The sequence below is a fragment of the Oryzias latipes genome, chromosome 11 (genome assembly GCF_053564925.1).
Source record: "Oryzias latipes strain Hd-rR chromosome 11, Olatipes_Hd-rR_3.1".
NCBI classification, from domain to species: Eukaryota; Metazoa; Chordata; class Actinopteri; order Beloniformes; family Adrianichthyidae; genus Oryzias; species Oryzias latipes.
Genome location: NC_136247.1, coordinates 29,910,001 through 29,935,239, shown reverse-complemented (window position 1 = coordinate 29,935,239; position 25,239 = coordinate 29,910,001). Strand labels below are relative to the sequence as shown.

The window sequence follows — 25,239 nt, the reverse complement described above, 5'->3', positions numbered from 1 at the left end:
TATCTATATAGGGTCCAAAATCGTTTTTTTTTTGTTTCTTAATTAGATTTATTGTTCCTTTCAGACCAGCTGTAAAGGCAAACTGTCAGAAACACATAGCATACATTTCCTTACTTTCCACTTGCTTGCAGCCTTATGTGTATTTCTAAACAAACTTTAACCAAACATTTTTACAGTTACTTTATAGCCAGATTTTTACATCGTTATTTACAGTAACTCATACAAGATTAGTAATTTTTAAAGAAAATAATAAGTATAAAAAATATACTTAAAAATAATAAGAATAATATAAAAACCCAAGTGTAATAATATTGTTTCTGTGCCTCAGGTCTGGTGTCTTCAGCTTTGAATGCCACCACCTATAGAAAAAAAAAAGGAAAAGGAGATTAAGAACCTTATGGTGACTAACTATAGTGACTGTCTATAGTGACCTGATTTTACCTTAATACAAAGGTTTTGGAAAAACTTTATAATTAAGTCTAGATTTCAAGTCCAAGAATGTTTAATGTGACAAAATAGCATTTTTTAAGGAATTGCGTGCATTGAAAAGCATTTTTTTAAATAGTTTTTTTTGACAAAAAACTTACTTTTTGGCGGGCCAAGACATGACTTGATGTTTGATCAGGTGAAAGTTTCTTTGTCTTATGTCTGGTGTCTCCTGGTTTGAGTGCCACCACCTATAGTAAAAAAAAAAAAATGAAAACAGAGATCAATCACCTTGTAATTGCATGACTTTACCTTAATACAAAAGTTTTTGTAAACACTTTAGAATTAAGGCTAAATATGTAGTCTAGGAACATTTAATATGAAAATATAGCATTTTTGTAAAGGAATTGGGTGCATTGAAAAAGCGTTCTTATGAAAATACTCTGAAAAAGAGTTAAGAAAAGTCTGTGAAACCAAACAGAGAATGATGAGACAGTTTTAAGAAGTGAATCCATAAAGTTCTAAGAAAGACATGTCAACTTTAGAGATAACACCAAGATAAAAGATCATTAGCAGACGGGAGGGCCCCATAAAGAGAAGCTAGAAACTTGTGTGTGAAAAAGTCAAGCCAGTCAGGAAAAAGTTGGGTGGAGGTTTTCACAAAAAGACCCCACAAAGTTCAGGTTTGTAATTTGTGTGTAAGGCATCAAGTGCAAAAATAAAGGATAGTAAATAAAAACACATGCAATGACTGCGAAATATACAACCTCTACTAAAGGTTACTGAACTACAGTATTACTACACTAAATTTAATTGAGTCATTGTTAAAAACATCATCACTTTTCTTTTAAAACATTGCCAAGTTGTATTATAAGTAATAACACAAATGACTATAACAAGTATTTTCCACCTTACCTCTGTTGTCATTTTTTGACGGGCCGAGAATTCACTTGATGTTTGATCAGGTGAAAGTTTCTTTGCCCAAGGTCTGGTGTCTCCAGGTTCAGGTGCCACGACCTATAGAAAAAAAAAACGAAAACAGAGATTAAGCACTTACTAGTTGCCTGACTTTACCATAATACAAAAGTTTTTGTAAACACTTTATAAATTAGGTTAGATATGTAGTCCAAAAACGTTTAATATGATAATATAGCATTTTTTAAAGGAATTGCGTGCATTGAAAAAGCGTTTCTATGAAAATACTCTGAAAAAGAGTTAAGAAAAGTCTGTGAAACCAAACAGATAAAAAATAAACAATTTTAAGAAGAGAATCCATGAAGTTCTAAGAAACACATGTTAACTTTAGAGATAACACCAAGATAAAAGATCATTAGCAGACGGGATGGCCCCATAAAGAGCAGCTAGAAACTTGTGTGTGTAAAAGTCAAGCCTGTCAGGAAAAAGTTGGGGGGAGGTTTTCACAAAAGGACCCCATAAAGTTCAGGTTTGTAACTTGTGTGTATGTGTAAACATAAAAGAATGTAAATAAAAATACATGCAATGACTGCAAAATACACAACCTCTACTAAAGGTTACTAAAGTACAGTATTACTACACTAAATTTAATTGAGTCATTGTTGAAAATATCATCACTTTTCTTTGAAAACATTGCCAAGTTGCAGTATAACTACTAGGGGTGTCACGATTCCGACTTTAAATCGAAATCGATCGAAATTAAGTCACAGTCTCTAACTTCGAATGAAAAAATGGAATCGTCGATGCTGCCACGCCCCCATGCTGCGTCTGGTTTCTTGCCAAGCGGAAAAAGTACTGCGAGTCTATTTGTTAATAAAGTTTAAAAAAGAAAAAAAAAGAAGTGCTGCGAGTCAACCTCCTCTAACAGCCACTCAAAAGATAGCATGGTATCGTCGATGGGATGCAGGAGACCCATCGACAGAACTTTAATTTCCTCCTCTTTCACCGAAGTCGCTGGTGTGGAGGTATTTTGGATTTCCAGTGAGTTATGTTGACAACCTTCCCGTTGTCGACAAAAAAATAAATAAAACAGTTTGCAAGCTGCGCTGTATGTGCTTGTGCCGTATTCTCTCACGGACAGCACGACTAACATGCAGGGCATCACGCAGGCACAACAAAAACATAGATTCATCTGTAAACCAACAACTACACAAACTACTCTTCCGTCTTCATTTGGAATTAAACTTCCAAGCAACTCAACTCGTGCAAATGCGATTAGGCGTGCGGTTGGAGTATTTATAGGCGGGGACATGCGACCTTATTCGGTGGTCGAAAACTGCGGTTTTAGGCATTTAATTAGCGTGTTAGAGCCCCGCTACGAAATCCCCAATAGAACGCACCTCTCAGCTACGGGGATTCCCTCCGTGTACAATAATGTAAAAGAGAAAGTTATTGAAGGTCTGAGCAGACCTTGTAAAAATATGGAAGAATACAGTCATCATTCTCAGGGGATAAAAAGTAGTTATCAGTGTGGTACATGTTTATGTTCAGAAAAAGTTTAAGACACTTAATTGTTCAGAGACTATGGACATGTCTCTGTTTTATTGTTTTTGTTTGTTTTGTTTTGAACTTGAATGTCATCTTTTTTGAAGAAGGCTGCACTTACAAAATAGAAACTTGAAGCCAGTTTATTTTAAAAAATTTAATTGACTAAAGATATAAGTTATTGTTCCATTATTTTGTTAATAAACGTTTTAAATTTGACAGTGTAGTGTGTTACATTGCAAACAAAGGTCAGATATTCTATTGCATTAAAGTCTAGTTTTAAAAAAATGACAATCTGTGCTTAAAAAAGAACAAATGTAAAAATCGAGAATCGAATCGAACCGTGACCTTAGAATCGAAAATGCAATCGAATCGAGGATTTGGAGAATCGTGACACCCCTAATAACTACTAACACAAATTACTAAAACAAGTATTGTCCACCTTACCTCTGTTGTCATCTTTTGACGGGCCAAGACATGACTAGGTTTTTTACCAAGTGAAAGTTTCTTTGCCCCAGGTTTGGTGTCTCCAGGTTTGAGTACCACCACCTACAAAAAAAAAGGAAAACAGGGATTAAGCACTTTATAGTTGCTGGACTTTAACTTAATACTAACATTTTTGTAAACACTTTATAATTAAGGTTAGATATATAGTCTAAGAATGTTTAATATGATAATATAGCATTTTTTTAAAGGAAAAGTGTGCATTGAAAAAGTGTTTCTATGAAAATTCTCTAAAAAAGAGTTAAGAAAAGTCTGTGAAACCAAACAGAGGATGAGTAGACAGTTTTAAGAAGAGAATCCATGAAATTCTAAGAAAGACATGTTAACTTTAGAGATAACACCAAGACAAAAGACAACTAGCAGACGGGAGGGCCCCACAAAGAGCAGCTAGAAACTTGTGTGTGTAAAAGTCAAGCCAGTCAGGAAAAGGTTGGGGGAAGGTTTTCACAAAAGGACCCCACAAAGCTCGGGTTTGTAATTTGTGTGTAAGGCATCAAGTACAAAAATAAAGAAATTTAAATAAAAATACACGCAGTAACTGCAAAATACAAAACTTCTACTAAAGGTTACTTAAGTACAGTATTACTACACGATATGAATGTCAGTTATTGCTAACTATGTCAACTCTTCTTTGAAAACATTGCTAAGTTTCAGCTACTAACTACTAACACAAATGAATACAACAAGTACTGTCCGTCTTACCTCTGTTGCCTTTTTTTGATGGGCCAAGACATAACTAGCTTTTTTATCAGGTGAAAGTTTCTTTGCCCCAGGTCTGGTGTCTCCAGGCTTGAGTGCCACCACCTACAGAACAAAAAGGGAAACAGAGACTAAGCACTTTATAGTTGCATGACTTTACCTTAATACAAAAGTTTTTGTAAACACTTTATAATTAAGGCTAGATACATAGTCTAAGAACATTTAATATGACAATATAGCATTTTTTTAAAGGAAAAGTGTGCATTGAAAAAGTGTTTCTATGAAAATTCTCTAAAAAAGAGTTAAGAAAAGTCTGTGAAACCAAACAGAGGATGAGTAGACAGTTTTAAGAAGAGAATCCATGAAGTTCTAAGAAAGACATGTTAACTTTAGAGATAACACCAAGACAAAAGACAACTAGCAGACGGAAGGGCCCCACAAAGAGCAGCTAGAAACTTGTGTGTGTAAAAGTCAAGCCAGTCAGGAAAAAGTTGTGGGAAGGTTTTCACAAAAGGCCCCCACAAAGCTCGGGTTTGTAATTTGTGTGTAAGGCATCAAGTACAAAAATAAAGAAATTTAAATAAAAATACACGCAGTAACTGCAAAATACAAAACTTCTACTAAAGGTTACTTAAGTACAGTATTACTACACGATATGAATGTCAGTCATTGCTAACCATGTCAACTCTTCTTTGAAAACATTGCTAAGTTTCAGCTACTAACTACTAACACAAATGAATACAAAAAGTAATGTCCGTCTTACCTCTGTTGCCTTTTTTTGATGGGCCAAGACATATCTAGCTTTTTTATCAGGTGAAAGTTTCTTTGCCCCAGGTCTGGTGTCTCCAGGCTTGAGTGCCACCACCTACAGAACAAAAAGGGAAACAGAGACTAAGCACTTTATAGTTGCATGACTTTACCTTAATACAAAAGTTTTTGTAAACACTTTATAATTAAGGCTAGATACATAGTCTAAGAACATTTAATATGACAATATAGCATTTTTTTAAAGGAATAGTGTGCATTAAAAAAGCGTTTTCATGAAAATACTCTGAAAAAGAGTTAAGAAAAGTCTGTGAAACCAAACAGATGATGAAGAGACAGTTTTAAGAAGAGAATCCATAAAATTCTAAGAAGACATGTTAACTTTAGAGATAACACCAAGACAAAAGGTAATTAGCAGACGGGAGGGCCCCATAAAGAGCAGCTAGAAACTTGTGTGTGTGTAAAAGTCAAGCCAGTCAGGAAAAAGTTGTGGGAAGGTTTTCACAAAAAGACCCCACAAAGTTAGGGTTTGTAATTTGTGTGTAAGGCATCAACTGCAAAAATAAAGGAATTTAAATAAAAATGCATCCAGTAACTGCAAAATACAAAACCTCTACCAAAGGTTACTTAAGTACAGTATTACTACACTATATGAATGTCAGTCATTGCTAACTATGTCAACTCTTTTCTGTGAAAACATTTCCAAGTTGCAGTATGATTACTAGTGCAACTGATTACAACAAGTATTGTCCACCTTACCTCTGTTGTCATTTTTTGACAGGCCAAGACATGACTTGATGTTTGATCAGGTGAAAGTTTCTTTGCCCCAGTTCTGGTGTCTCCATGTTTGAGTGCCACCACCTACAGAACAAAAATGAAAACAGAGATAAAGCACTTACTAGTTGCTTGACTTTACCTTAATAGACAAGTTTTTGTAAACACTTTATAATTAAGGCTAGATAAATAGTCTAAGAACATTTAATATGACAATATAGCATTTTTTAAAGGAATAGTGTGCATTTAAAAAGCGTTTCCATGAAAATACTCTGAAAAAGAGTTAAGAAAAGTCTGTAAAACCAAACAGATGATGAAGAGACAGTGTTAAGAAGAGAATCCATGAAGTTCTAAGAAGACATGTTAACCTTAGAGTTAAAAACCAAGACAAAAGGTAATTAGCAGACGGGAGGGCCCCATAAAGAGCAGCTAGAAACTTGTGTGTGTAAAAGTCAAGCCAGTCAGGAAAAAGTTGGGGGAAGGTTTTCACAAAAAGACCCCACACAGTTTAAGTTTGTAATTTGTGTGTAAGGCATCAAGTGCAAAAATAAAGGAATTTAAATAAAAATACATGTAATAACTACAAAATACACAACCTCTACTAAAGATTACTAAAGTACAGTATTATTACACTAAATTAATGTCAGTCATTGCTTACTATATCAACTCTTTTCTTTGAAAACAAAAAGTTGCAGCTACTAACTACTAACAAAAATGACTACAACACATACTGTCCATCTTACCTCTGTTGTCAACTCTTCAGGGGCCGAGACATGACTTGATGTATGATCAGGTGTTGTTTGAATCCTTGGTTTTTTCTTTCTTATCTTTTGTTTTTTTCTTTCCATTTTTGGCTCTATCACAACAAATGTAAAGTCATAAGTTTTAGTTGATCACACTTATGTATAAGTAAATTTATGTATTCAAATATCTTTAAATAAAATCAATATTATAACAGTGCATGCATAAAATTTGGTAATGTTCAGGATGAGACTGTAAGAAAAGTACAAATATTTATATTTGTGTATAAAAAAAATAGGGTTATATTGAATAACAAAGAAATCAAGAAAACCTTTTTTTTTTATAACATTAAGCCTTAATTTCTTTTATACATGCTGAACTATGCGCATGGAAATAAAGTCAGTTCCTTCAAGTACAAATTTAACACCTGTCCCATAGCTACCACAGGAAAATCCCTCATGAACATTTTAATCTTTGCTGCAGAGCTAAATATGACACTATCAGCCAATATGCAGTTAGGCTAGAGCAGTGAGGGCTTCAGGCTTCATGGATTCTCTTTTTAAAACTTTCAGGTCTCAGTCATGATGTACTGCTATTTTAGCATTAGCGCTAGCATTAGCGCTAGCATTAGCGCTAGCATTAGCAACATGTGCTCAATGTTAACTACTGTATTTCCTTTATGTGAACGTTCTTGCATTTGATTCTGAGTGCATGTAGTTGTCATTGCAAAAAAACAGAGGCAGAGACAGACTTAAGAAACATCAACACCCCACCAAAAAAAGAAAAAACCTACCTGTTACTTTGCTTGCTACCAAGGCCTTTTCTCCAAGCTTAGGCAATCATGCCTGTAAGAGGTCCAAGAAGTGGGCGTGGTGTACATGTGATGACTTAATCATGTAAATGAGTTCTCATTGGGTAGAATATACACACTTTCAGCATTTAGCTCTTGAGAGGTCCACCTGGCTCCCTATACAAATATTAAAAGATCCACGCAAATGAAAATCTTGTTTTTGTGTTTTTTAACATGTTCTTGTAGAAATGTTTTTCATAATAAAGGACACATAAAATAATACATGAATAAAGATAAGTTTGTACGTTTTTCCTAATTAAAATTGCATTGGATCAGGAGCAGATCTAAACCAGATGCTTTAAAATGCTCAGACTCGTGACATAGCTACTGAAATGACTGTGCCAAAGTCTCCCATATCCTCTTCTGCTGCCCTTGCCCTCCCTGATCCGGTTAGGGTTAGATGTGCGAGAAAGGATGGGCGTTGAACATTTGTGTTGTGGCAAATTGCAATTCTTGCTCAACCTGTGGCTCCGGAGCCACAGGTTGCTATTTCATCTCTGTGCTGCAGCTCTCTGTGGTTTTATAAAATAACTATTATGTTTTAAGATTGTTGTGGTGCCTTTATCACTGTTGGTATGTGTGAGTGGGCAGGAGGAGGAGAGCAGCGTGAATGCGCGGAGGGGGTGTGTCTTCGGTTGTGGACAAGAGACTGTAATGGGATGGAAAGTTCTTCCAAAAAGACAGTCAGTGGTAATCTTGTTGTGGGAACACGGGCACCCAAAAAAAAAAAAAAAAAAATTGACAGTCCCCAACCCCTGCAGTTTTCTACACTAAAACCACCCATTTCCACGTAAAATTAACTTCATTTGTGCTAGGGCACCCCTACTATCCTGTCACCTTTCTGCTACGACAACTGTGTTTAGCCCTCTCTGTGTAGAGTACACTGGAGGAGCGCATGGGGGGTTGCAAGTGGGAAAACGACTCGCAGCTGCAGAGGACATGAACAAGTAGAGAGGCGGGGGAGGGGCTGAGACTCACTGCTTATGATTCAAGAACCTGCAACAAACCAACAGCTGGTTCCTAATAAAAAATAGTTGTCATCCATAAAATGTATATTCTATATTGGCTTTACTGGATTTTATGAAAAGAGAAAGAGCAAAAAGAAGTCTGCATCAAAGGGAATTTGTTTCCATCACCTCACTCATCTTAAGTCTGGATGTTTGAGAGATTTAAAAGTCTATTTTAGGTTTTTGGAAAATGGACAAAAGATCAAAAGTTGAGCGTCCAGTGTAGAAAGAAGAAAAACACTCCAAGGGTAAAGGAATGTGTGCCGGGTCCAAAGTTAAAACTTGCTAGGCACCAAATACGTCCAAATTTACTGATGGAGGAGTAAAATTTGGAGCAACATTTGGCTAATGAAGGTTTACACTTAATTAGACCAGTCTTGTTAATTATTTTATTGATGTATTTCATCTAAGCTTCTCTGCCATTATCATATACAGTCAATGCTTCACATGCAATGAACACAATCATTTGTTTCTTTTTAAGTAAGTTTTATGCGACACTTAAGCACAAAAAACAGAAGAATATGTCCTCTAGTTTCCATTGTTCATTCATGAAGCAAACGGAAATTACTTGAATTTATTAATTCATAATTGGTTTCAAGGTTGTATTCAGCTCAAGAAAAAAAAAACAGAGAAATTTGTCAGTTTTTACCAAAAAACACCCAGCCTTCAGAAAGAAAACACAGACAGATACGTGTTAAATGTAACTACACACTATATGTTGATTGTGAATTCAACTATACAAGCATTTTTTTTCTTATGTTTAATAATACAGTAAAAAATATATATTTTTGTTTTGCCCAAGGTGTCAAACTAGCCAGGACTGCCTCTGAAGACAATAAATTTTTAATGAAATTGAATGAGAAGTGAATAGCGATTGAAATGTTTCAAAACCAGTTAAATTTGGGTGTCTTGAAAAGCGCAGATAAATCCAATCCATTATTATTATTATTATTAAATTATGCCGTTCACTGGAAACACTAGGTTTTCCAAAGTCTGTTGTGGCTCCCTGTGTTTTAATATATGTGGAAACTGATCCAAATGGCTCTTTGAGTAGTTAAGGTTGCAGACCCCTGCCTTAGACCCTCCTTCTCTTCAAGGAAACCTCCTGAAAAAAAAAAACGATTCCAGGAAAAAAAGAAGAAACCTCAGGGGTGTCCACATAAAGGAGGGATCCTCCCCAGGATGGTCAGACACCAGATGTCTTAGAGAAGAGAAGAATTAGCTTATCTAACATTACAACTACATGTCTAAATAGTCCAGCAGATGGGGTTCATCCAGATGGAGTTGGGGGATGGCTAGGGGCGTGGGACGAGCCAGAGGCAAGGTACATGTTGAAATCAGGAGCACAACTGGAATCTGGAATCACTCGGAGAGTGGGAAAAAGGGGACAATGCATGAATCACACTGCACCAAACAGAGCTATGGAGAACTGAATGATAAATAAATGATCGAGAATAGAGGACAGAACCCTAGTGCACCATAGCACTAAATTCTAGCAGCCTATTAACAACTCTTACTGTTATTAAGTTTAATTCAAACATGTTCATAGTAACTTAAGCATTCTCGTATTACTAGCTAGTCTGCCAATAAGACTGTCAAAAAAGGAATTTTCTGAGCCTATCTTTGAATGTAGAAACTGTTTCGGCCTCTCTTCCATAAGATGGTAGTTTATCCCATAAGACAGGGGCTTGGTGGCTAAAGGCTTTGCCTCCAACTATGCTTAAACAAGTACTAGGACCCACAAGCAGTCCTGCGATGCTACTACTCAAGTAATTCCACCCAGAGGGGTTACATTCTCTGCATGTAACCCCTCAGAGAATGCAGAGAATGTGGAATGAATGGATGCTTTGAAACCCACAATCAAGGATAACTGCCAACAACTGGTAGCCCAATGCTCTAACATCTACAATCGGCAACTCCTATCACAATTTGAGATTGAAGCTACAATATAATACCACGGGAGAGCCAGAACAACAGGTCAGACAGGAGGCTATACCACACTCCCACCCTGAGCTTGGGTACACAGCTCCAACAACTACAGATATGCTGAGCGAGGCAGCAACTGGCCTGAAAGACAAGATCATGTCTAGAATGAACACTAGGCAACCCTGATACCAGCTACAACAGTTAAATTATGTACCACCTGAAAGTCTCCTGGAAACTGTGAATGAAGCATTGAGGGCAATTCCTACCACAACCATCACAGAAAACAATGAACTGGTTTACACTTCAGCAGCAGTGATCCTTGAGATGCTTGGCTATAAGAGCAACCATGGGAGAAAACAACAATACCTACCATGGAAGCAACGGTTAGAGGCCAAAATCAAGGCAACTCAGAAGGATGTGAGTAAGCTGACAGAGGCTCAAAGAGGTACAATAAGAAAGCAAGTACCTAAGAGATACAGCCAGATGCCCATACCTGAAGCACTGGAAACTGCCAAACCAAGGCTCCTAGCCTTGAGCAGCCGCCTAAAGAGGTACACAAGAGACAATGAAGCCAGATGAATAAACAGGCTGTTCGCAACTCAGCGAAAGTGTATGGTCAGTGGCAGGGTCAAAACAGCCGAGCAGACCCACCAAGGCTGGAAACTGAACAGTACTGGAAAAGCATATGGGAGAAAGAGGCAGCACATAATAGCAATGCCCAATGGCTGGTCTCTCTGAGAAATGAACATAGCAACCTCCCTGAACAGAATCCAGTATCCATCACAGTGGCAGACATCCAAGGAGGAGTCTCAGGTATGAAGAACTGGACAGCACCGGGCCCTGTCATTATACATGCCTACTGGCTAAAGAAACTCACCGCACTCCACGAGCGCCTAGCAGCACAAATGAACAAGCTGCTAAGAGATGGGACTCACCCTGAATGGCTAACGGAAGGGCGAACAATCCTGATCCAGAAGGATCCCTCAAAGGGTGCAGTCCCATCCAACTACCGCCCAATAACCTGTCTGTCCACAACATGGAAGCTGATGTCAGGCATCATTGCAACCAAGATAAATGGGCATATGGATCAATACATGAGCAACACACAGAAGGGCATTGGCAGAGACTCCAGAGGAGCCAAACACCAACTCCTGGTTGACAGAACAGTCGCTCAATACTGCAGGTCACGAAACACCAACCTGTGCACAGCTTAGATTGATTACAAGAAAGCTTATGACTCAATGCCACACACGTGGATCACTGAATGGTTGGAGCTGTACAACATCAACAGGACTCTAAGAGCCTTCATAAGAAACTAAATTAAGCTGTGGAAAACCACCCATGAAGCCAATGGGAAGCCACTTGCACAAGTGTCCATCAAATGTTGGATATACCAATGTGATGCTCTGTCCCCACTTCTGTTCTGCATAGGTCTGAACCCCCTCAGCCAAATAATCAAAAAGACTGGCTATGGATACCGACTCAGAAATGGGGCCAACATCAGTCACCTCCTCTACATGGATGATATCAAGCTTTATGCTAAGAGCGAGCGTGACTTGACTCCCTGATCCACACAACCAGGATCTTCAGTACTGACATTGGGATGTCATTCGGGCTTGAGAAATGCAACCGGATGGTGACAAAGAGAGGCAAGGTAGTCCACACAGGAGTAGTCTCACTCCCAGAAGGAACAATAGCAGACATCGAGGACAGTTACAAGTACCTTGGAATTCCGCAGGCAAATGGCAACCTGGAGCAGGCAACAAGGAAGGCTGCAACAGCTAAATACCTCCAACGAGTAAGGCAAGTCCTAAGAAGCCAGCTCAATGGCAAGAATAAGACCCGGGCAATTAACAGCTATGCACTGCCAGTTATCAGATACCCTGCAGGAATAATAAGATGGCCAAAGAAAGAGATACAGACCATGGATGTTAAAACACGAAAAATCCCCACCATGCATGGAGGGTTCCATCCCAAATCCAGCACCCTGAGACTGTATGCTAGCCGCAAGGAAGGAGGCCGGGATGAAACATCCAAGATGCATGTGTGCATCAAGCTCAAGGCCCCAACTGACAGTGTGCTCAGTGAATGTCTCAGGCAATGGAGAGCAGAGGATACAGTGCTGGAGGACAGATCCTCATGCGAGGACAAACCCCTGCATGGGATGTACCAACCGACCATAACCGAAGTGGCTGATATCAAGAAGTCCTACCAATGGCTAGAAAGGCTGGCGTATAGGACAGCACTGAAGCACCATCCTGGCAGCTCAGGAACAAGCCCTGAGCACCAGAACGATGGAGGCTCAGATCTACCACACCAGACAAGACCCAAGGTGTAGGCTGTGCAAAGAGGCGCCTGAAACAATCCAGCACACAACTGCAGGGTGTAAGGTAAAGCCTTAGTGCAGGTAAAGCATACATGGAGCGCCATAATCAAGTGGCTGGAATATTATACAGGAACATGTGTGCACAATATGAACTGGAAACCCCATGGTCAAAACAATGGGAAACACCTCCGAAGGTGGTAGAGAATGAGAGGGCAAAGATCCTGTGGGACTTCCAGATCCAGACTGATAGGACGGTAATGGAGAACCAACCAGACATTGTAGTGGTGGACAAAGAACAGAGGAAAGCCGTTGTGGTGGATGTGGCAGTGCCAAGCAATGGGAACATCAGGAAGAAGGAACATGAGAAACTGGAGTAATACCAGGGACTCAAAGAGGAACTGGAGAAAGCATGGAAAGTGAAGGTGACAGTGGTAATTGGAGCACTTGGAGCAGTAACCCCCAAGCTGGAGGAGTGGCTGCAACAGATACCTGGAAAGACCTCAGGCCTGTCAGTCCAGAGAAGTACAATGCTAGGAACAGCTTAGATACTGGACGACCCTCAAACTCCCAGGCCTCTGGTAGATGACCCGAGCTTGGAGGACAAATCACCCACGGATATTCAATTTCAATATTTCATTTCAAAATAGTTTTTTAAAGAATTGTCTGTGGTGAGAATGTCTTTTGTGAAAATTGTCTGTATAACAATTGGAAAAACTTGAAAATAGTTGATTAAGAGAAAGTTTAAAGCTAGAACACAGTAAGTTTTAATGAAGACAATTTAACCTTAGAGTAAAAACTAAAACAAAAGACAATTAGCATATGGAAGGATCCTATAAAGACTCGTTTGAAATCAACAGTCCTTGCACAAATAACAAATGACATTGAACAATATAGTTGTTACCTAGAAGGACTTTTGTTTGGTATTTTCATTCCTTGTGGGAAACAATAGTCTTCAGGAACTCTTTCCCTTTGGTTTTCTCAGTACATTTTTGCTTTTGCTTCTTCTGAATGTATGATAAAACAAATGGAAAGTTTTAGGACATTTTAAATGTTTGGACATTTGAAACAGACATTTTCCTAACTTAATATTTGCAGTTATTTACTCACCTTTTCGCTTTGAATTACCAAAGTTAGATTCTATGTCAGCTCCAGTCTCTATTCCTTTAACTGCAAATAAGTGCAAATGTGGTTTGTTATTTGCAACAATTATTTGTATAGTGTGGTTTGGTATTTCTTGATGATCATTCACTAATCTCTAAAGGGAGATTAAAATAAAGGGGAATCCAACTATTTTTTATTCCTTTTTATTACACTATTTGAATGTACAACACGAAGATAAAAACAAATCCCATAAACTCCATATTTATTTTGCACTTACCACAAGGAAATTGCACTTTATCACTAGGGTTTATCATATGATTTTGTTCTTGCCCCTTTTGGATCTGTTACAGCAAATGCGAAAACGCTTAATTTGACATCAGCTAACATTGTAAGGCAATGAATTTCTATAAGCATCTCAAAGTGTCATTATCAATTTTAGAATAGCGCAAGCTTAAGCTCATGATAAAATAAAAACATCTATATTGTGCTATTTATAAAGACCTATCATGCTATCAATAATGCATTCTTTTTATGTGTTTCTTTTGACTTTACACTCAGTCTAGAAATAAAGATATGATTCGTCAAGGTGGCAAGCTTTTTTTTTTTTTTCATTTTAGCAATAGCACTGACAAGATTAATTTATTTAATAGTTGTCTTTCATTTTAAAATTTTTAACTTACATATGCTACAAAATTAATCTGCAGTAAATTGAATGAATTTTCAGTGATAAGCAGTGGAGATTAATGTAATTAGGTCACTACTCTCTTATCAATTCTTGTCATTTCAAATACTTTATATCTTGTTTCAACTTTTTTCAAACATAACTCAACATGCTTTAGATTTTCTTTAAAAAAAAGGTAACAAAGCAGTGTTAGGTTCCCAGCCATGATAGATAGCCTACCTAGCATTAGCATTAGTAATATGTGCTGTTTACTTCTGTTTTTAATTCATAAAGATTTTTTCCCCCATTTTTTTTACTGCATGTAGCTGTCATTGCAAACAAAGTCATAAGAGATAAAAAGCACACTAACTTGTAAATTTAAGTCGAAAGAACCCTACCTGTTGCTTCCAAAACTCTTGCATCAACCATCAGGTTGTCCTTTAAAGGGCCTTTAAAAAGATCCAGGAAGTGGGCGTGGTCGAAGTATGATGACGCAAAAATGCAAACATTTCCTCATAGGCTAATGGGATACACACTTCCGGGAGTGTGTATCCTCTGCAATACCGGGTCTGTGACAGTAGGGGGCGCTACATTAAAAAAATTTCACACACATTTTTTACCCACATTTTCAATTTTTGTCACTTCATGGGGCAACCCCTAAAAACGAAACAGGAGCATCAGGGGGCCCTCCCAAGCCTGTTAAATAGCTCAAACTTTGTGGGGTCCACGATTTTGGGCCCCACGAGGACGTTGGGCCCCACACTGTTGGTGGGCTCCATGTGATTGGACCCTACAAAGTAATAAATGTAAGGCCACACCGACCCCCCTGGTGTGTGTGTGTGTGTGTGTGTGTGTGTGTGTGTGTGTGTGTGTGTGTGTGTGTGTGTGTGTGTGTGTGTGTGTGTGTGTGTGTGTGTGTGTGTGTGTGTGTGTGTGTGTGTGTGTGTGTGTGTGTGTGTGTGTACATCACACACAGAGGAGGAGCTTCTTCCAGACGTCCCGTCATCTCTGTCCAGAAACGACCCGGGTCAGACCCGTGCAAAGGGGTTCTAGAAGGTTCCTCTGTTTGTGGTTCTCTGTTGCTACTAAACGTTCACCTCAGTGTTTTTTGGGGGGGTGGGGTGGGGTTTTAGAACGTTCTTTTAGGTTCCTAGTCCCGATCCTGGCTGTTCTGGATGAACTCAGATTTAGAAATGGGATCAGATCAGAAGATTGAGAACAAAAATGTCCAGAGGAGGAACATGGCGAGGAGGAGCGGCGTCCGTCCTTTCAGAATGGACCCTGGAACGGAGACGAAAGGTCAACAGAAAAACGGAAAACTCTCCGAATTAGGAAGAAAACTTTTTCTGACATTTCTCTGAGTTCTCTCAGTCCGAATCAGTCCAACAGAACGTCTCCTTTATGTTGTTTGAAGGCGTGACCTTTAACCCCCCAGCTGATTCTGTGGGGTTAAAGCAGAGAGGACACACCTTCTGTGTCTGCTAGGCGTCGTTAAGCTCCGCCTCCACGTCTCTGTTTAGAGAACGTTCCTTTTCTTCAGCGGTCAGGAACGCCGCCTGATCTTGCGTTGTTTGGACTTGGATGGCGGGTAATCCTGCGTGATCCCATCATGTCGGCGGCCTAATCTGGCACATGACCCTGCAGACGCCGCAGACGCCAGTTATATAAAAGACGGCTTGATGTCATGGCAACTAATCACCATAAGCTGACGGCTTCATTTAAGGGACAAAGAGAACAGATGAAGATTTACAGAAAAAGAAACTCCAAATATGGAGAAAAAGAATCTACATGTAAGAAATGAAAGTGAGAAAACAGTTTCTGAAGCTTCATGTCCAAATGGGTTTGTTGTTCACACAGAATATGCAAAGAATGGAGCCAGTTGCATTATGGGTAATCAAGCAGAAAGTTCTTCACATGTGAAGCTGAGAGGCTCGTTTTTCCAGGTGTGTTTTGTTCTATGTCTGTACAATCTGTGCAGAGTGCATATGCGTGTGCACGTGTGCGTCTTCGTCAGTATTTAGCGTCGTCCTCCTCTTCCTCAAAAACAGAGGAGCCTCAGGTGAAGAATCAAATGTCTGAACATTCACTTCCTGTCGTGTTGATAAAGTTATTACAGATGGAATTCATCATAAAAATCACATCCAAAAATACAAGATGCATCTCAAATTGAACCAAACTCTTCATTGAATAAAATTACTAAATAAATGTTGATATCAAAAAAAGCCTGAATGAATCATTCCAACGATGTAAAAACACAGAACTACATGAGTTTATTTCTTTGTTCACCTGCTGAGGCCCAAAATCACCAAGAAGAATGAAGAATAAATCCTATAAATGTGAGTCTGAGTTAAAAAAGACTTTTTGAACGGATGACGACCTCTTGATGCGCCGAGGCTTCATTGTTTGTCTCCCCCTTCAGGTGAATGCAGGAATTACACAAACAATGTCAAAGATTTCTCTATTTCCACTGAAAGATTTTAGGAAAGACATCAGAGATTTGTTTACATTAACCATTGTGACCTTTTAGTGACCGTTTAGTGACATGGCATGAGGGAGCTTGTGACCCTCCCCCAGCGTATTTTCTTCTAAATCATCTCTTCTCGTCTGCTCCTGATTCACCACCATTTAAAGAGGAAGTCCTCACGAATGCCGATTTGTAGCGTCATTTTCTCGCTAAATGTCACCAGAACGTGTTAAAAACACCAAAACCAGGGTTTTCATTGGGGGGGGGGGGGGGGGGGGGTCTTTAACGATGCTAAAGGAACATGGAGGATATGACATGATTAAAGTAAACTGTGGGTCAGAGATGAATAAATAACTCATCAGCTGTCCGTCTTCATGATTGACAGCTGTATTGATGGTTCCATCAGCTGTCCGTCTTCATGATTTACAGCTGTATTGATGGTTCCATCAGCTGTCCGTCTTCATGATTGTCAGCTGTATTGATGGTTCCATCAGCTGTCCGTCTTCATGATTGACAGCTGTATTGATACAGCTGTACGGACAGCTGTATTGATGGTTCCATCAGCTGTCAGTCTTCATGATTGACAGCTGTATTGATACAGCTGTACGGACAGCTGTATTGATGGTTCCATCAGCTGTCAGTCTTCATGATTGACAGCTGTATTGATTGTTCCATCAGCTGTCCGTCTTCATGATTGACAGCTGTATTGATTGTTCCATCAGCTGTCCGTCTTCATGATTGACAGCTGTATTGATGGTTCCATCAGCTGTCCGTCTTCATGATTGACAGCTGTATTGATACAGCTGTACTGGCAGCTGTATTGATGGTTCCATCAGCTGTCAGTCTTCATGATTGACAGCTGTATTGATGGTTCCATCAGCTGTCCGTCTTCATGATTGACAGCTGTATTGATTGTTCCATCAGCTGTCCGTCTTCATGATTGACAGCTGTATTGATACAGCTGTACGGACAGCTGTATTGATGGTTCCATCAGCTGTCAGTCTTCATGATTGACAGCTGTATTGATGGTTCCATCAGCTGTCAGTCTTCATGATTGACAGCTGTATTGATGGTTCCATCAGCTGTCAGTCTTCATGATTGACAGCTGTATTGATGGTTCCATCAGCTGTCAGTCTTCATGATTGACAGCTGTATTGATGGTTCCATCAGCTGTCCGTCTTCATGATTGACAGCTGTATTGATTGTTCCATCAGCTGTCCGTCTTCATGATTGACATTTGTATTGATTGTTCCATCAGCTGTCCGTCTCCATGATTGACAGCTGTATTGATTGTTCCATCAGCTGTCCGTCTTCATGATTGACAGCTGTATTGATGGTTCCATCAGCTGTCCGTCTTCATGATTGACAGCTGTATTGATGGTTCCATCAGCTGTCCGTCTTCATGATTGACAGCTGTATTGATGGTTCCATCAGCTGTCCGTCTCCATGATTGACAGCTGTATTGATGGTTCCATCAGCTGTCCGTCTCCATGATTGACAGCTGATTTGATGGTTCCATCAGCTGTCCGTCTTCATGATTGACAGCTGTATTGATGGTTCCATCAGCTGTCCGTCTTCATGATTGACAGCTGTATTGATGGTTCCATCAGCTGTCCGTCTTCATGATTGACAGCTGTATTGATGGTTCCATCAGCTATCCGTCTTCATGATTGACAGCTGTATTGATGGTTCCATCAGCTGTCAGTCTTCATGATTGACAGCTGTATTGATGGTTCCATCAGCTCTCAGTCTTCATGATTGACAGCTGTATTGATGGTTCCATCAGCTCTCCGTCTTCATGATTGACAGCTGTATTGATGTTTCCATCAGCTGTCCGTCTTCATGATTGACAGCTGTATTGATGTTTCCATCAGCTGTCCGTCTCCATGATTGACAGCTGTATTGATGGTTCCATCAGCTGTCCGTCTTCATGATTGACAGCTGTATTGATGGTTCCATCAGCTGTCCGTCTTCATGATTGACAGCTGTATTGATGGTTCCATCAGCTGTCCGTCTTCATGATTGACAGCTGTATTGATGGTTCCATCAGCTGTCCGTCTTCATGATTGACAGCTGTATTGATGGTTCCATCAGCTGTCCGTCTCCATGATTGACAGCTGTATTGATGGTTCCATCAGCTGTCCGTCTTCATGATTGACAGCTGTATTGATACAGCTGTACGGACAGCTGTATTGATGGTTCCATCAGCTGTCAGTCTTCATGATTGACAGCTGTATTGATGGTTCCATCAGCTGTCCGTCTTCATGATTGACAGCTGTATTGATTGTTCCATCAGCTGTCCGTCTTCATGATTGACAGCTGTATTGATGGTTCCATCAGCTCTCCGTCTTCATGATTGACAGCTGTATTGATGGTTCCATCAGCTCTCCGTCTTCATGATTGACAGCTGTATTGATGGTTCCATCAGCTCTCCGTCTTCATGATTGACAGCTGTATTGATGGTTCCATCAGCTGTCCGTCTTCATGATTGACAGCTGTATTGATGGTTCCATCAGCTGTCAGTCTTCATGATTGACAGCTGTATTGATGGTTCCATCAGCTGTCCGTCTTCATGATTGACAGCTGTATTGATGTTTCCATCAGCTGTCCGTCTTCATGATTGACAGCTGTATTGATGGTTCCATCAGCTGTCCGTCTTCATGATTGACAGCTGTATTGATGGTTCCATCAGCTGTCCGTCTCCATGATTGACAGCTGTATTGATGGTTCCATCAGCTGTCCGTCTTCATGATTGACAGCTGTATTGATGGTTCCATCAGCTGTCCGTCTTCATGATTGACAGCTGTATTGATGGTTCCATCAGCTGTCCGTCTTCATGATTGACAGCTGTATTGATGGTTCCATCAGCTGTCCGTCTTCATGATTGACAGCTGTATTGATGGTTCCATCAGCTGTCAGTCTTCATGATTGACAGCTGTATTGATGGTTCCATCAGCTGTCAGTCTTCATGATTGACAGCTGTATTGATGTTTCCATCAGCTGTCCGTCTTCATGATTGACAGCTGTATTGATGGTTCCATCAGCTGTCAGTCTTCATGATTGACAGCTGTATTGATGGTTCCATCAGCTGTCCGTCTTCATAATTGACAGCTGTATTGATGGTTCCATCAGCTGTCCGTCTTCATGATTGACAGCTGTATTGATGGTTCCATCAGCTGTCCGTCTTCATGATTGACAGCTGTATTGATGGTTCCATCAGCTGTCCGTCTCCATGATTGACAGCTGTATTGATGGTTCCATCAGCTGTCCGTCTTCATGATTGACAGCTGTATTGATGGTTCCATCAGCTGTCCGTCTTCATAATTGACAGCTGTATTGATGGTTCCATCAGCTGTCCGTCTTCATGATTGACAGCTGTATTGATGGTTCCATCAGCTGTCCGTCTTCATGATTGACAGCTGTATTGATGGTTCCATCAGCTGTCCGTCTCCATGATTGACAGCTGTATTGATGGTTGATCACTGCTGGTTTCCTGTATTGATCAGTGCGCTGAAGCTTTTATGTCTCCACTCTGACCATAAAGACGTGTTTTAAAGCTAACAGAGGATCCACATGGATGTGTGAAAGAGACAGGGAGGGGCGGGAACCTTTGAGGTATTTATCTGTGGGTGTCCCCCCCCCCAGCATTTCTGCATTAGCCAGCAGTCTGCTGCAGTGCCGTTACATAACTGCTGCTCTGCATCCATGCGGCATAAATGCACTGCAGGGGGGTCATGGGGGGGGGGGTCCTGCAGCAGTGTTATCTGCTGGTTATGGGGGGGTCCTGCAGCAGTGGTCATGGCCGTGTTGTGCAGCGGTTTTTTTCCATTCTGTCATGTTTGCTGAGCCGGCGTTTGGTGGCTTTAGCCCCGCCTCCTCACTTTGAACAGCAGCAATAAACCGCTCTGACCTCCAGAACCGGATCACACCGCGTGTTTGCGGTTCAGCCAGGAGGATCTGGCATTTAGTGGGGCGGCGAAGATCGGCAAAAATCCAAGTTTCAGGCACAGCAAAGCCTCAAAAAGAGCTGATCTGCTGCGGTTCCGTTTCCACCCAAACATTGAAACCGGTTTTTACTTTTACTCTTCTATTCCAGTTTGGCTTTCTTTCCATCCATCGCCGCTGAAGCTTCACTTGGCTTCCCTACTCGTTTAGCCAACACTCCCGGCGTCCCTCGTTCTCCTTCCTTCCTCCGTGACCTCTCCGCGACCTCTGCCCCGCTGCCACTTTCACACCAGTCGTCTGCCTGTTTCTCACGCCGCTGCAGGAGGAAACGTTTGTTTTTAGGAAAGAATAGGAAACGGAACCGAGCGTGTGAGAAGATGGAGGCGATAAGGATCCGTTCTCTGCTTGTGTTTGTGGTCAAACGGACGAGAAGCAGAAGAACGGTTGCTATGGGAACCAAACCTTCCAACGTGCGTTGTTAAAACAAACCCAAATAATAATTTAAGTGTTGATAATCAGTGAGTCCCACCAATAAGGACAACCGTCTGAGTAGGCGGCGCCGGCTCACGCTAACAAGCTCCGCCTTCATGTCCGACTGCTGATTTCGGGCTCCAGTGACCCCCCCCCCCCTTAGAAAACAGAAATCGCTGTGTTCATCATTTTACACACCGCTCTGGATTTCAGCTCAAATGTTCTTCAGAATGTTCTGAGATAAAAACGTCTTTCTTGATGTTTAATAAAACTTTTAGCAAATGTTTCATGTTGGAAAATGTTTTTGCGTTTGAGACGTTGATCATTAATGAAGCATTTCAGATTAACGGCAGACTTCAGACGAAGCCGCTCGTCTGCTGACATTTTCTGTTTCCCGCCATCCGTCAGCAGCAGAGACTGACTGGCTCTGCGTCCGACAGGTTCCTCGCCGTCTCTCCTCTAGCCCCGCCCCCTGGTCCTTTGAAGCAGACCTTTTCTCACACTCGTTCTGTCTTCCGCTCTCACAGCCAAACTTTCTTTTTCTGGTTTTTGAGCGGCTTCCTGTGCTGGATTCTCTCAGTATTGTTCCTCAGAGCGTTTACAGACGGCGGCCTGTGGGAAGGTCACGGGGGGGGGGGGCAGACCCGTATGGTTATTAGGGGACCTCTGTGTGTGTGAATGGAGCTGTGGGAAACGTTTACTACGCTTTCCTGTTTTCCTGCTGACCGATGTCCTGACGGGTTCTGATGCGTCCCGTCCAGAGGAGATGATGATGATGATGATGATGATGGTGAAGATGATGGTGAAGATGATGATGATGATGATGATGGTGAAGATGATGGTTAAGATGATGATGATGATGATGGCGCAGACGGAGCAGAATCCGCTCATGAGGCGCCGTTCTGCTCAGAAGCAGTTTTGTCTGATGATCTGGAGGATCTCCTTCCATTTATGCGTCATTGAGTGAATCTGACATTCCGTAGAAGTAGAACAAAGAATGAGTCTTGTTTACTTGTTTGTCTGTGTTTTCTCTGGAAGTGGTTTTTAAATGTCTGTTTTGTGGGATCAGTTGGACACAAATGACGTCAGGCGTGATCAGGTCACGAGGAAGGAGTTCCTTCGGGGTCTCATTGTTTGTCCTTCTGGACCCTGCAGGTCTTCCAGAGCAGTACTACAGTCTGACGTGGTTCCTCAGCCCGGTTCTGGGCCTGATGTTCACGCCTCTGATCGGCTCCGCCAGCGACCGCTGTACCCTCCGCTGGGGCAGGAGGAGGCCCTTCATCCTGGCGCTCTGTGTGGGAACACTGATGGGCGTGGCGCTGTTCCTGAACGGCTCTTTGATAGGTGAGTATTTAAGGTATTACTGTGAGTATTTATGGTACTTCCCAAAACACACCTCACTGTTCCAGTAAAGAGGATGACATCATTAGACCGTCATTACCCAGCTGTCCTAGTGACCCGGCTTTAATAATGGTCATAAAGGGTCAATGGTTCTAGAATATAAACATGAACTTTAAAGACCAACATTCATTCTTAAAGCTTTTCATGTTGTTGGTGGTTCCACGTGTTCCCTTCTTCATAGGACAGCCTTTATATTCCATGTTCTACTACAAATCACTGGACTGGAGAACAGCCGTGACTTAGAACCAAACGTCTGAAAACAGACAGACGGAGTCCAAACTTGTAAGAAATGAGCTGAGGGAACCGCCCTCTGTCAGCAGGTTCTATTCCCTTCTGTTCTGCCTTTGTTCTTCAGCATGGGGGGAGTGGCCACACGGGGCAGGGATGGGGGGTTCATGTGTGTTTGGGGGGGGTAACATGACGTGGGTTTAAAAAAACATGATTTTGAATTAAAAAATATGACTGTGTGTGTGTGCGTGTCTGTGTGTGTGTGTGTGTGTGTGTGGGTGTGTGTGTGTGTGTGTGTGTGTGTGTGTGTGTGCGTGTCGGTGTGTGTGTGCGTGTGTGTGTGTGTGTGGATGTGTGTATGCGTGTGAGTGTTGACTTGGGAACACGAAAGCGGGCAGTTCACAGGGAAATGCTTCCTGTTTGCTTCCTCCTATCCACCAATCACAGTTGACTTCCTGTCTGGGTGCTTGGTCAGTGCCCCCCCCCCCCCCCATACAGTTTAGAAACAGTTTTATTCCTCAGATTTGATGTAAAGTCATGTTTCATAGCTTTAAAAGTCTGAAGAGACACAAGGAACCATGGATGGTGCAAAGCATCATGGGAAATGTGAATTGACCTCTTTATTTTAACGTCAATATTTTGATATCAATCACATGTCCAGTTCATGGACTTAAAAAAACAAATGTTAAAGGTTACAGTCAAAAACAAAAATCGTTACCATTCATATCATAACCTTTGATTGACGATCCGGTTTCATGATCAATATTGGTTCATGTTGAATGATCCAACTGGATCCAGATCCTCTGCCCTAAAATGGATCCAGATCCTCTGACCCAGGGGTGGGCAATTCCAGGCCTCGAGGGCCGGTGTGTCTGCATGATTTCCAGATACTCTTGCCCTACTCATGGCTGATTACCTGGTTCAGGTGTGTCCAGCCAATCAGAACATGCCAGAGCAGGGTATGCTGGAAAACATGCAGGAATGCGACCCTCAGTGCCCACCTCTGCTCTGACCTAAAGTGGATCCAGATCCTCTGATCCAGATCCTCTGCCCTAAAGTGGATCCAGATCCTCTGCCTTAAAGTGGATCCAGATCCTCTGTCCTAAAGTGGATCCAGATCCTCTGCCTTAAAGTGGATCCAGATCCTCTGTCCTAAAGTGGATCCATATCCTCTGCCCTAAAGTGGATCCAGATCCTCTGTCCTAAAGTGGATCCAGATCCTCTGCCCTAAAGTGGATCCAGATCCTCTGCCCTAAAGTGGATCCAGATCCTCTGTCCTAAAGTGGATCCAGATCTTCTGTCCTAAAGTGGATCCAGATCCTCTGCCCTAAAGTGGATCCAGATCCTCTGTCCTAAAGTGGATCCAGATCTTCTGTCCTAAAGTGGATCCAGATCCTCTGCCCTAAAGTGGATCCAGATCCTCTGCCCTAAAGTGGATCCAGATCCTCTGCCTTAAAGTGGATCCAGATCCTCTGTCCTAAAGTGGATCCAGATCCTTTGGTGTGTGTTTGTTGGTGTGTTGTGTCTTGTTTGTTTTGTGTGTTGGCGTTTTGTGAAGACTGCTTGGAAATTGACCGGATAACGTTCCTGCATCTCCTTCAGGTCTGGCGCTGGGGGACGAACCCGGGAAACAACCAATAGGAATAGTTCTGACAGTGCTGGGTGTTGTGGTTCTGGACTTTTGCGCGGACGCCACTGAGGGCCCGATCAGAGCGTACCTGCTGGACGTGGCGGATACCGAAGAACAAGACATGGCGCTCAACATCCACGCTGCTTCTGCAGGTTTGGATCTTTTTACAGAAACCAAACCGGTCCGGTTCAGACTGTTGGCCTTTCTTAGCCTGGATGTGTTTTCATGCCGGCAGGTCTGGGCGGCGCCGTCGGCTACGCCCTTGGAGGGTTGGACTGGACGCACACCTTCCTGGGAGCCATCTTTAAGTCCCAGGAGCAGATCTTGTTCGTCTTTGCTGCCGTCCTGTTCTCCGCCTCGGTGGTGCTTCACCTCCTCAGCATTGAGGAGCAGCAGTACTCTCCACTGCAGGACCGCCTGGACCAGGTTAGAGGTTCTACCGGGTCTAAGAAGACCCGTGTCCCATTTCACAGTAAACCCAACGGACAACCATCCTTTTCATCAGATCCAATGTGTCATTTGTACACACGTGTGCTGTATGTGTACATGTAAACATGTTTAGTTTCTGTTATTGATTATCCGTTTATGAATTCATCTCTTCCATGTTTTTATGGAGTTTTATTGTGTTTATTGGTGAAGTTAACTGAAATCACGTTCCCTCCCCAGGAGAGTCCACACCCCCCCCGTCTGCAGCAAGCTGCAAACGGCAGGGCTGGATGTCCGGCGCTGGAGACGATTGGAGAACGTTCCACCATGGAGTCATGTGACCTGTATGACCCCTACGGAGAGAGCGTGTCAGTCCACGGAGACATGGACTTCCTGCAGGCGGAGCTGGTGAGAAGTAAGTTCCCCGCGGCTCT

The 25,239-nt window shown here is 41.6% G+C and overlaps 2 protein-coding genes and 1 long non-coding RNA gene across 6 annotated transcripts in view; 1 reads left to right on the top strand and 2 right to left on the bottom strand.

Moving 5' to 3' along the window:
* The window catches only part of slc45a4a (solute carrier family 45 member 4a), a 48,191-nt gene that overhangs the window by 14,729 nt on the left and 8,223 nt on the right, over positions 1-25,239 (top strand). For both annotated transcript variants that reach the window (XM_023960337.2, XM_023960338.2), the window contains exons 4-7: positions 22,276-22,464; positions 24,352-24,531; positions 24,615-24,805; positions 25,046-25,220. In XM_023960337.2, coding sequence (XP_023816105.1) covers positions 22,276-22,464; positions 24,352-24,531; positions 24,615-24,805; positions 25,046-25,220 — 735 coding nt within the window. The remainder of the gene's footprint in view (positions 1-22,275; positions 22,465-24,351; positions 24,532-24,614; positions 24,806-25,045; positions 25,221-25,239) is intronic.
* LOC111948255 (uncharacterized) lies at positions 93-7,295 on the bottom strand. 2 transcript variants are annotated; one of them, XM_023960342.2, is made up of 9 exons: positions 7,163-7,295; positions 6,372-6,484; positions 5,614-5,715; positions 4,853-4,954; positions 4,093-4,194; positions 3,334-3,435; positions 1,342-1,443; positions 588-677; positions 93-359 (listed from the first exon to the last, which is right to left on the bottom strand). In XM_023960342.2, the coding sequence occupies exons 2-9, from the start codon at positions 6,474-6,476 to the stop codon at positions 228-230; spliced, it is 837 nt and encodes a 278-aa protein (XP_023816110.1). In that variant the 5' UTR covers positions 6,477-6,484; positions 7,163-7,295; the 3' UTR covers positions 93-227. The 2 variants fall into 2 exon arrangements, with proteins under 2 accessions (XP_023816110.1, XP_023816109.1); XM_023960341.2 differs by lacking the exon at positions 7,163-7,295 and having other exon boundaries at positions 6,372-6,609.
* On the bottom strand, positions 13,314-14,777 carry LOC144995481 (uncharacterized). Of its 2 annotated transcripts, XR_013659008.1 has the most exons (4): positions 14,639-14,770; positions 13,857-13,920; positions 13,586-13,645; positions 13,314-13,482 (listed from the first exon to the last, which is right to left on the bottom strand). It is a non-coding gene; the product is annotated as an uncharacterized LOC144995481 (long non-coding RNA). The 2 variants fall into 2 exon arrangements; XR_013659009.1 differs by lacking the exon at positions 13,857-13,920 and having other exon boundaries at positions 14,639-14,777.

Coding starts and splice junctions, on each gene's coding strand:
- LOC111948255 (XM_023960342.2), bottom strand. CDS start 6,476: ATGGAAAGAAAAAAACAAAAGATAAGAAAGAAAAAACCAAGGATTCAA. Junction 5,716..6,371: donor CTGAAGAGTTGACAACAGAG/GTAAGATGGACA, acceptor TTTGTTCTGTAG/GTGGTGGCACTCAAACATGG. Junction 4,195..4,852: donor ATCAAAAAAAGGCAACAGAG/GTAAGACGGACA, acceptor TTTGTTCTGTAG/GTGGTGGCACTCAAGCCTGG.